The 11,291-nt window shown below is 37.6% G+C and overlaps 1 protein-coding gene across 1 annotated transcript; it reads right to left on the bottom strand.

The window, feature by feature from the left end:
- Positions 1–559: 559 nt before the first annotated feature.
- On the bottom strand, positions 560–3,948 carry LOC132302428 (uncharacterized). Its single transcript, XM_059799289.1, has 2 exons — positions 3,582–3,948; positions 560–2,035 (listed from the first exon to the last, which is right to left on the bottom strand). The coding sequence occupies exons 1-2, from the start codon at positions 3,843–3,845 to the stop codon at positions 695–697; spliced, it is 1,605 nt and encodes a 534-aa protein (XP_059655272.1). The 5' UTR covers positions 3,846–3,948; the 3' UTR covers positions 560–694.
- Positions 3,949–11,291: the final 7,343 nt, after the last annotated feature.

Below are 11,291 nucleotides of genomic sequence, written 5' to 3'. Positions count from 1 at the left end.
AATTAATGATTGTTTTGCCACACAAGTCTATACAAAATTATAGAAAGCAAAAGTTTGTATATAAAGATTTCAGATGCAAAGCTAAACAAAGCAATGAATCTACATAACATGTCAGCAATAGAGCATACTACCATACTACAGAAAGGGAAAAATTGTAAAGGAAACACTTTTTTTTTTTCATAATTAAAGGAAACACATTATGTAACCTGAATCCATACCCAAAAAGATGAGCATTCCATAAGAAATCAAAAGAATTATCATTTTTGCAGAATCCAAAGTTAAATAAGTTGAAATTGCTGCAGTTCCTAAAAACTTGAACAAATATATAGGCCAGAAGTATCAACAAATGCTACCTTCCTTTGCCCTTTCCACAGACAGAAAATTGCTAGGTTTAATTACTGCTAAGGTGCTTCGACATTTCACCACCCCTTGGAGTTTGAGGTTAAGCAAACAAGGGATGCAATGGTGCTGGTAAAGCAGGGAAATTTGTTGAAGCAGCAAAATAGATTGTGGCAAAACAAACATAAAGTGAAATACACACATCAATCCTAGGAGTACATTAGGCCAACCTGTGCATAATTTCATATGGAATAAAATTCAGCAAATATGTTTCCAAAGGAAGGACCACAAAAAGCAAAGTTTACAAAATGATTCAAGTACTACAGTCATTTAAATTAATGATACAATGTTCAATTTATAGAATAGTTTTGAAAAATGGGTCTGACGCGAGCACAGATAGATCACCCTTCCTTTGCACCAAATCAGAGGAAATTTTAGCTATTTTTTCCTTCAATTGGGTGTTTTCTTTTTCTAAATCAGACCGGTACACTTGTGTCTTTTTCACCTCACCATCAACATACTCCTGTCTAGCCACAAGTTGCGCATATGAATTCTCCATTTTTCTGACCTCTGAATAGGATAGAACATCGGCAAGACGATTCTCCAACCATGATACCTCTAGACCCATGCCCCGCCAGTCTACTACTCGGCCTCTAACTTTATTGACAATGCTCTCATGAATATCAGCAAGAATTTTCCCGTCCAGCGCAGTTAGGAAGTCTGCCAATGCATCTAGCAACACACGCTGGAATTCTGGATCTTGTACATGGAAGTTTACAAAGGTCTGGGGGTGACGTTGAAGGATACGTGACAACATTTGTACATTGCGAAAGCTGCAGAAAAAAGATTGCCACTTCACAGTATCCCCAGGATTACAGGTAATAGGATTCAAGAATGTTTCAATATCATGTGAACTGTCACTAAGAGTTTGCACATGGATAATGCTCGCCTCTTCAACCTGTACCCGCACCGATTCTACCTGCCTTACTTTACTTGAAATGTCAACAATTGATATCGCTGGCAAAGTCTCCGTTGGTTCATGCGATGATGGAAGCATATCCCCTAAATTTTCTAGGTGACATAATGGTCCACCGGAAATTTGAAGATTATGTCTAGGAGCATCTGCTTGATATTCTGTAGCTACATCACCACCAACAGTAAATTCATATATCATTGGCCTTGTTTCTGAATCCTGATTGCTAAACCCAATTTCACCAATCAGATTTGAACCATTGTCTTGGGAAAAATTCAATGCAAAGTCACGAGCTACATCTTGATCTTGAGTATTAAAGGTTTCGCCATCAATCGGTGCCACATATTCAATCCTTACATTTTCATCAATATTTTCAAGTGAGCCTTTTTCTTGTTCTCTAACCTCTTTTGCATAAGGAGTAATTTCTTTTTCGTGATGAGTCGATGATTGCAATGTTAACAAGACTGATACTGCATCAGCTGCATCCGTTGTTCTTTCCATCTCAAATACCTCTGTTTCTCTTTCAACATGATTTTGTTGAGACACTCCATGGGCCTCTGTTTCTGTGACTTCCATAACAGTTCTCTCTTCATCAACAGCTTTGTCCGTCCAAATACCAGGTGTTGCTTCAATAGAAAGAAACATGGGTATGGACCCTTTCCTCAGAGATTCCTCCTCCGCACTAACTGAAATTTCTGCATACTTAACTGTTTTTGCCCGCACCTGGAAAAAGTAAATGAAATATTCATTCTATCAGAAGAGCATACTTTTACAATATACATACATATATAGGGTAAAGTGCAGAAAACACCCCTAATGTATACTTTTGGTAGCACTTTTACCCCCTATTTAAAAAAGTGTGCAAATAACACCCTTAATCTTTTAACATTGTGCAAAAACACCCCTCAAATATAATCTGACCTAAAATTATGTTGTAATGCCCATTTTGCCCTTTTAATTTTCCAAAAATACCCAAAAAAGTTGTGTATATTTTTTTATCTTGATAGGTTGGCCCGTTTCAATCTGGGTCAGACCCAGATCAAAGTGGGCTCACCACATGAGATCGGATATGTTTTGCGAACCAGACAGCCCTCCCTCTTGCACATCAAGGTCCAGCGACCACAGTCGCCGAAAACTGACCCAACACCACTGGCCTCATTCTCGGGCCGACAAACACCTCCCTCCACGGCGTCGCATTACTTCTCACAGCCATCTCCACGCCGAGAAATTCTTCGGACGCAGCAGAAACGTCTCAATCCTTCTAACTAGATCGCCGCCGCCGCCGCCATTAAGAGACTCCCAACACAACTCAAGCCTATTTATGACTCATTTATGGAACGATAACATCCCACCATCTATTAATCCTTCGTTGTCCTCGTACACCACCACGTATGGTGAAATTCGCTGGAGATTAGTCAAAATTCCGGCGCCAACAGTTGATTGGATCGTCGGAGAAAAAATAAAGATTGTTTTCTCACCATCCATGAGTCCGATTACTTTGAACGATAAGAATTCAAAGGTCCAAATCAAGACAAACTCGATATCGAACGCAATTCTCAACTCACCAACGAACTGACCCAGATTGTCTTTGACCAATCCCGATTCGATTCCCACTGTGAGCACCTCACTACAATGGCTTCAATCTAACATTTTTCATACGTCGTCGCCGATCAAGTCCAATACATTGCCATAGGGAACAAAATCTTCCTCAAAGATCATTTTTCACTCTACCAAACTCTTCAAATACCAAGTTGTGATAAGACAATCAAGCATTCCTCGCCCCATTCAGCTTGTCCATATTCAGATCTTGCCATCTTCAGCACTGTTGTCCCCTTCTTCACTGTCTCATTGCTGTTGCCGGAGTATTCACTGGCCATCGTATTATCTGGCCGTCGTATTTGTCGTCATTAGAGCTTCCTTCAGTCACCATCAATTAGAGAGAGCAAGAAAGGGGAGAGAGAAGGCCCCAGTAAAAAATTAAAAAAAAACTCAGGTTGCTGTCACGTGGGCTAATGGAGTAGTCATTTGTGTCCTTTTCTGTAATTTTATAAAATAATGTATTTTAAAATAATTTATAAAATGTCTCATAAAGGGCAATTTAGGCAAATTCTAACTTAAATGTGCCAGGGGGACTTATTTGTACCAAATCAATACTTTGAGGGTGTTTTGTGCACGTGAGGGGTGTAATATGCACTGTAAGCATAGTATAGGGGTGTTTTCTGCACTTCACCCTCCATATATATATATATATGTATGTATATATTATTACCCTTAGTCCTCTTCGTGCAATAGGCTCATTATCACTTGCAGAACTTCCAAATTCTTGCTCCTCCATATTGTCAAAATGAACAGCCCGTTTGCGACTACATGGGACATCGCTTTTAGCAAAACGACAACGCTTCCCACGCACACCACGGGGTACAGGACACTTCAGACTAGTATCATTATTATGCACTATTACTTCGGTACAAATAACAAGATCACTTGGCACAAATTCTTTAACCCGTATGTGGGTCTCTTCCAAAAAACCCATATAGGATGAAGTTTTCCCTCCCGACTCATTGAAGGGATCTCAAAATACCAAAAAAAGAACGATATTCCAATTCTCTATCCTTCTTAAAGCGGTTCACTGCATTACCGAAAGTCTCATCCTCAGTACTTAATGGGACTATGAGGAATACCTTGATCAAATCCGAATTGACGTGCAACTCGCATAGGGCTATAAGAGGTCACTCGCATTAGCAGATCATCAAATACTGGCAATGGCAACCCAGATATGATAGCAGCAAACATAAGTCGTATAGTAGTTGGTTGTTCATCCCTTGCTAGTACTTGATATCCTTCGAAGTAAAAAGGAGGTCTCGATATTCCCTCTCGCGCAGTAGTACAAGGTCGAAAAATGAATTCATTTTCTTGGTCAATGAAATCACCAATGTTTTTATCCTTCGAACCCAGATTCATCCATCGCAACGCTTGCCCATTGTCAATAGGATTACCATCGTCATCCGTATCTTCAAATTCTAAAGGGCGAGGCCCATAATTGGGAAATCTCTCAAACAAAAAGACCGACAAAAACATAAAAGACACAAATGTACAGATATCATATCGACCGACTGAGCGAATACAATCTGATACAATAGTATCAAGACGACGATACAGAGTACCAAGAAACATTGGAGCCAATGGCAGCAAAATACCACGAGATAGTACTGCGGCTAAGGGAAAAACCTCGCGTGTTAACCCATCCTCCGGACGTCCCTCAAAAATGTACCTATCCAACCAGTAAGCAAGAAATCCTGCCAGTTCATATCGTTTGTTATACTCTGGTCCACACACACTCTGTCGGGAACGACCACTGGTGTGAGTTTCTCTCTGCACGTTCTCAAAATCCTTAAAAAAATAGCGAAGCCAACAGGCGTAAGTCAATTTTGGTTTCGCAACTTTTGATTGTTTTTTAGACGGTTTGAGCCCTTAAACAAGTGTCCCTACTTCATTGCTTCCTTCGCACATTTTTCTAAGTAACCAGTAATATCTTGATCGTCTTTAGAGCTACCCAAGGTCGCAAGGGGTTGAGGGCCAAAAATTGGAAGTCGATATAGTACTGCCACGTCTTCTATTGCCGGTGAAAATTCTCCCCAGGTGTCAAGAAAGTATGATGTACAGAAGACCAGCGAGAAAATAGTACATTCAAACTTACTAGATCTTGTTTAATAGATAAAATAGAGAATAGTTGTATAGCTTGCAAAATTTCTGCCTTTCCTAGAGTTGCGAAATGATGACCTTTGCTTAAACTGTGTTAACACCAGAGTTTCCAATCCACACTGGCAACCACATGGCTTTCATGGTCAAAAAAAGAGAATGGACAATCACCCCGCTCGATTAGTAGACGAGGAATGGAGCCCGGAACAACTTTAACAATGTCCGACTTTTCTTCAGGACCCATTAGAAGAGAGTTCTCTACCACATCAGGATCAAAACAATAGTGTTCAATACAGTTTCAAAACATATCATGATCCTCCAAATAGGGTGCCCTACGCCATTCTAGGTTGGGAGGAACAAGAGGGATGGTTCCATCTTAAAGGCAAGAGGTGTTCTTAACATTGACTTGAGCATCAAAGATTGACAAACACTGATGATAGGCAAACAATAAAAAATAAAAATAAAAATTAATTAATTAATTAATTAATATAAATAAATAAAATAAGGAAGTAAAATAGGACTTTCAAAGCAAAAAGGGGGACAGAAAATGACATTAGAATGGCTCACCTGTTTATAAAGAGCAACGCACTATCCTGGTAGCTGAACTGAAGCACACTTTGGAAACCAATCTATAGCAAAATGAGCAAATTCAGCCAGTATTTATTGCATTCTGCTGCCATTAAAATGTCAAAGAATGCATGGGGGCAGGGCCAGCCCTGAGATTTCAAATATTTTGAGAAGCCCTAGCCGAACTTTCAATTGTGAGGCCCTTAAGTTTCACACGCGCAAAAAAAATTGTAAGAGTGTGGAAATTTCACACAATGTTTTCAAATTCTATATCTAATATAATTGTGCGCCTATGCATTGTGCATAAGACAACTAACTAATAACTATAAATTTATCACCACCAACAAATAATTGTGCGGCTGTACTGTGTACATAAGACAACTAACTAATTACTATAAATCTATCACCACCAATTAATAATTGTGTGTCTGTGCAATGTGCTTAAGACAACTAACTAATAACTATAAATTTTTATCACCACCAATAAATAACTGTGCACCTATGCAGTTTGCATAAGACAACTAACTAATAACTATAAATCTATCGCCACCAATAAATAATTTTGCGCCTATGCAATGTGCATAAGACAGGTAACTAATAACAATAAATCTATGGCACAAAAAATTTATAAGAATGCGGAATTTTCATTAATATGAGATGATAGGAACATAAAATATATTAATGTTGAAAACACACAAAAGAAAATCCGGTCTTGGTGCTTTAAAAAGAGCACGATCCAGTTTACATCAAAAAAATTAAAAGGAAATATTCAACACAACTTGGTCACAAAAATCAAAATTCAACTTTATATCAAAGTAAATGTTCTGCTAGCATGTGAAAGAAGATCACAATTAACATAAAACGGATGGAAAATCAAACGGAAAGCATTGCTGTTCATACAATAAATATAATATTAAAAAAATCTAAAATCAAGCAGTTTGGTCGAATGAACCATTAATAGAAAAAAAAAACCATTAACTTTTGTTTTGTTAAAGCCTGCTCTTGATTTCCATGTGTTTGTACATCCTGATGGCAAGTGCTTTGAGCCGTTGACAGTATTATTAACTGAAATTCTAGCTGAGCCAACTTCAAATAACATCAATAATGGTGGTATCTAGCTTCATATAAAAATAAAATTAAAAATTAAAAAAAAAAAAAATTAATTTGGCACTTTTAATTATGACCATAATTTAGAGATCGAAAAAGTTAATTATTACCTCAGGTCCTCAACCCACCAGAAGGGATCCTTAATTTTCGTAGGATTGAATGTGAAAATGCAAAAAATTACGAAAGGGGTATGGTTGCTGCTGTTGCGAGACTGGAGTGGACTTACGGAGAGGAAACAAAAAAGATCGATTCATGCAAAAGGAGAGAGAAGAGAAGAGAGAGGATGAACATACCTTGTCACGGTGTCACCTGAGCCTGAGGCGATAGCAGAGGCGGAGTGTCGAAGCAGATTGTGTCGTCTGAAAAACTTGCCCTAACTTAAATTTTGAGGCCCTCTAAGATTTGAGGTCCAAGCCGACCAAGACTCGCCTAACTTATTATTATTTTGGGTAAAGTACAGGACACCTGAGGTTTAGGGAAAAGTCATGCAGATGGAAGGAAGTTAGTCTATTTTTAGATAATGAATTAATGATACCCTTTTAAATTTGAAAAATGGACTAAATGAGCCTGAAGATGATAAACTGACCTTATTATCATAAAATTAACATTTTAATTAACTTAAATACCCTTGATTAAACCCGAACCCGCCTGTGTAAGAACCCTATCCCCTTTTCTCTCTGTATGTGTGTATATATATATACACACTACATCTTCATCACCCCTCAGCCACCGCCGCCTGATCATCATCATTCTCCTGTGGTGGTGCTTGAACCCATCGTCATGGTGGTGCTTGAACACTCTACAGCTCCTCTTCGGTGCTTCCAAGTAGCCGCAAAAGGTCTCGACGTTCTTGTCGGACTCGACGACCACCACGATCTCGCCGGTAGAATAGGCAATGAAGAAGAGAGATGAAGGCACCCAGCGATTCCACCGTCGGCCAATTGGAGCTCAAAGCAGTGGACCTGTTGGTGTTGTGTTTGAGGTCGTCGTCGGCCAATCGGAACATCTCGGAGTAATAATCTGATCTATCCTTTGTAATTATTCGTGAAGGGGAGAGAGAGGGGTGAGGTAGAGGATAACAACTTTCTATCAGAGTAACCCACACAGACCGGCGACGTCCTTTCGGCGACTACAAATTGTAAGGCTTCGAAGGGGTTTCACATTGTCACTGTGTGGGGATTTCTATGGCTTTGATGCTATGTGGGTTTTTTTACGTCTTGATTGGGTTTTCTGATTGGAGAAGATAGGGTAGTTGAAGATGGGCTATAGAGAGATGAAGTGCGTAGAGAGGGGGAGGGGTGATGCCAACTCGGTCGTCGGCGAAGGTTCAGATCTCGCCGGTGATGGGGGTTGAGGTGTGGCGGTGGTTCGCCGGTGGGGGTCGTTTGAGGTTTGGTGAAGGGTTTGTTTCGTTCGGTGTAATTGAGAAGGTTTGTTCAGCCGGGTTTGGGTTTGCGATGATGTGGTTAACAGGTTGTGTTGGGTTTAGCCGGTACAGAAGTGAGGGGTGATATAGTAAGGGCAAAAATATCATTTAAAAGTTATAATATTTTATAGTTTAAATTAATAAAATTATTGTAGGGTAATATTGACTTTTCTTAAGGACATGTTTGGATTCATTTTTTGACAAGGAGGTGTCTTTGTACCAAAATGACTGAACTTGTATATGATTGTCCTTTAGACAAACTTGAGAGGGTATCCTGTACTTTACCTATTATTATTATTTTTTTGTTTTTGTGCTAAAAACACAAAAACCTCTTTTATTTACAAAAATTACATATAACACTCTCAATTATTAAAAAAATTCCCTGAACTAACATAAACTATCATATTGCTCCCGTTTTGTTACAAAACCGTTAAGTGTTTGTGAAATGACAAGAATGCCCTTGATATTATATTAATTTTTATTTAAATATAATTATAGTAATTATATATATAATTATAATATATATATATAATTACTATAATTAATTATATAAAATTACTATAATTAATTATATAAATATAATTACTATAATTACTATAATTACTATAATTATAGGAATTGTATAGGAATTATATAAACACATACACACACACACACATATATATATTGAATACATATCCTCCATTATCTGTAAACGAATAAATCACCCCCACGAAACCCATCTCTTTCTCTCTTCTGAGTCCTCTTTCTCTCTCTATCCTTTTTGCAGCACTCTGTGGTGTGGTGGCTTTTCGTGTTTGTTCTTAATTGATAGTTGTTGAACTGCTATTTACATAATCTCCGATAAACAATCTAATTTCGTAATAAATATAAGTTGGTGATATACTTTTATTAGTATATTACTGTTGAATTTCTTTGAAGTTGTTTACCGAGTTTGTTTTCATAAATGAGTCTTCGTTGAACCTTTTCAATTGACGATAAAAATGGTTTTTTTTTTAGACAACCCATCATGGATCTGGAAAATGGGTTTTATCAGAATCATGTTAAGGTGAGATAGGTGTGTTTTAATTTTTGTGGGGTTTAATTTTTTAGAACACCCATTTCGATTTTGTTGATCATATTGTGTGTGTGTGTGTGTTTATGTTTTTTTTGTTGCAAAAAGAGTCTTGGAGGACAGTCTTGACCTTGGCTTATCAGAGTTTGGGTGTCGTGTATGGAGATTTCAGTACATCTCCTCTGTATGTGTATAAGAACACATTTTATGAAGACATTGTATACTCAGAGACCAATGAAGAGATTTCAATAGATTAATTAGGGCTTCAAATCATCAACTAGGGACTTCAATATATCAATTAGGGCTTCAAATCATCAATTGGGGGGATTTTAATCCATCAGATGTCTTTTGTTACTGCTGCTATGGAGGAATCCCCACACCACTTAAACAACAGACAAGAAGAAGAGAAGAGAGAAGAAGAAAAGAAACCTGATATCTTTCCATCGATTCCTGCTATGATATCGAGGAATCCTCACCCAGAGATAAGAAGAAGATAACAAAACTTAACTAAATGATAGTTTATATAGCTGGGGGGGGGGGGGGGGGGGTTAGATAACAAAACAGAAGGGTAATTTCGTCATTTCTATAGAACAAAGGTAATTTAGTCATTATATTGGGGTATATGGTGCACTTGACGGTCACGTAATAAGAAGACGTTAATTTTAGACGGTCAACTAACGAGAAGGGGGTGATATGATATATATTTAATAACATTGAGGGGTATTATGATAGTTTCTGTACTTGAGGGGGTTAGTATATTGTTTTTGTAAGCACGTGGGGTTTTGTGATTTTAGCCCCCTTTTTTTTTCTTCATTCAGCCCAAATTGAGGCCCTCTAAAATCTGAGGCCCAAGGCGACCGCCTTGGCCGTCTTATCCATGGCCAGCCCTACATGGGGGCAACTGTAAATTGGGTGCGGATGTAAAGAGGAAAATCAGATTGTGAAGATGATCCTTAGGTTATTAGCAAAGGTTAAAGGAGTCAATGGTTGAGATACACTAAAGATACTTTGAGGACAAAAAGAGGCAAAGATGTACTTAATCCCCCTTAATATATTCACAGTCCACCACAAAATAATTATATATATCGTGCGCGTGTATATATATATATATATATATATATTTTTTTTTTTTCAGCATTAATGGAGATTCAATATATAAGAGCATCAATGGAGATGTCTCTCTCTAAAAACTCTATATTTAGATGTCAATGGAGAAAATCAATGGAGATGTCTCTCTCTAAAGACTCTAGATGTCTGTGTGTGTATATATGTATAAATTCAATATTTCATTTCCAAATCATCCCTCAAGCTTCAAACAATGAACCAAGCAGAAATTAATTGCAAAACCCATAAAAGTTGAGAAAAGAATCAAAATAACAAACTGATTCTCCAAAAACAACTTGAATATAAAGTACAAATACAATGTTTACACACACCAATTAAACTGATTCCATTATTATTGTTTGGCATTCCCCAAAAGTAATAGAATAACATGAAAAAGAAAAGAGTCACCAGTAAGATTTGCAGAGGGTTTCTCACAAAACAAGGGTTAGGGTTTGTATTGATAGAGTTAGTGTTAGAGAAGAGGTAACAAAGAGTTTGGTCTCACAACCGACAAATCCACTTGTTACCTAAGAATTGACTCTAGAGGGGGGTGAATAGAGACAATGGCCAATTTTTGTAATTTATAGATTAACAATTTCTAATCAACAACTTAACTAATCATGCAATAATCAAGATATGAAAGTAAATAATTAATAGCACAATTGTAAAAAAGATAAGGGAAGAGAAATTGCAAACAATGATTCGGCGATTTTAGCGAGTTTCAAAAACTCCTACTCCATGGCTCAAGACTTCTCTTGAGACTTCCTAATCCACTATGGCTTCTCCTTGCGGGTGGAGAGCAAACATTTACATAAAGCAACTCCTTGCTTCACCTTGCTAAGAGAACATCTTTCCCTTAGTCTTCCTTTGGGTCACACTAACCCGATGGGTCAAACCACCCTTTACAAGTGTTCGTAACAAGAAAATTGAAGTACAATAAATCTCTCAAAGATAGAAGTACAATTTTCTGGTCACAACTAGAGTATTGATGAATATAAGTGAAGCTCAAACTCTATGAATGA

This window comes from Cornus florida, unplaced genomic scaffold (genome assembly GCF_030987335.1).
Source record: "Cornus florida cultivar Cherokee Brave unplaced genomic scaffold, ASM3098733v1 CherokeeBrave_3.0.0_Hap2_Chr04, whole genome shotgun sequence".
NCBI classification, from domain to species: Eukaryota; Viridiplantae; Streptophyta; class Magnoliopsida; order Cornales; family Cornaceae; genus Cornus; species Cornus florida.
The sequence above is the reverse complement of the archived record's forward strand: the minus strand, read 5'-3'. Positions and strand labels throughout refer to the sequence as shown.

Excerpts from the sequence above, each read along its gene's own strand:
- LOC132302428 (XM_059799289.1), bottom strand. The coding sequence starts at position 3,845 with ATGGGTTTTTTGGAAGAGACCCACATACGGGTTAAAGAATTTGTGCCA. Across the intron at positions 2,036-3,581 it reads TTGCACGAAGAGGACTAAGG|GTGCGGGCAAAAACAGTTAA; the intron begins GTAATAATATAT and ends TACTTTTTCCAG.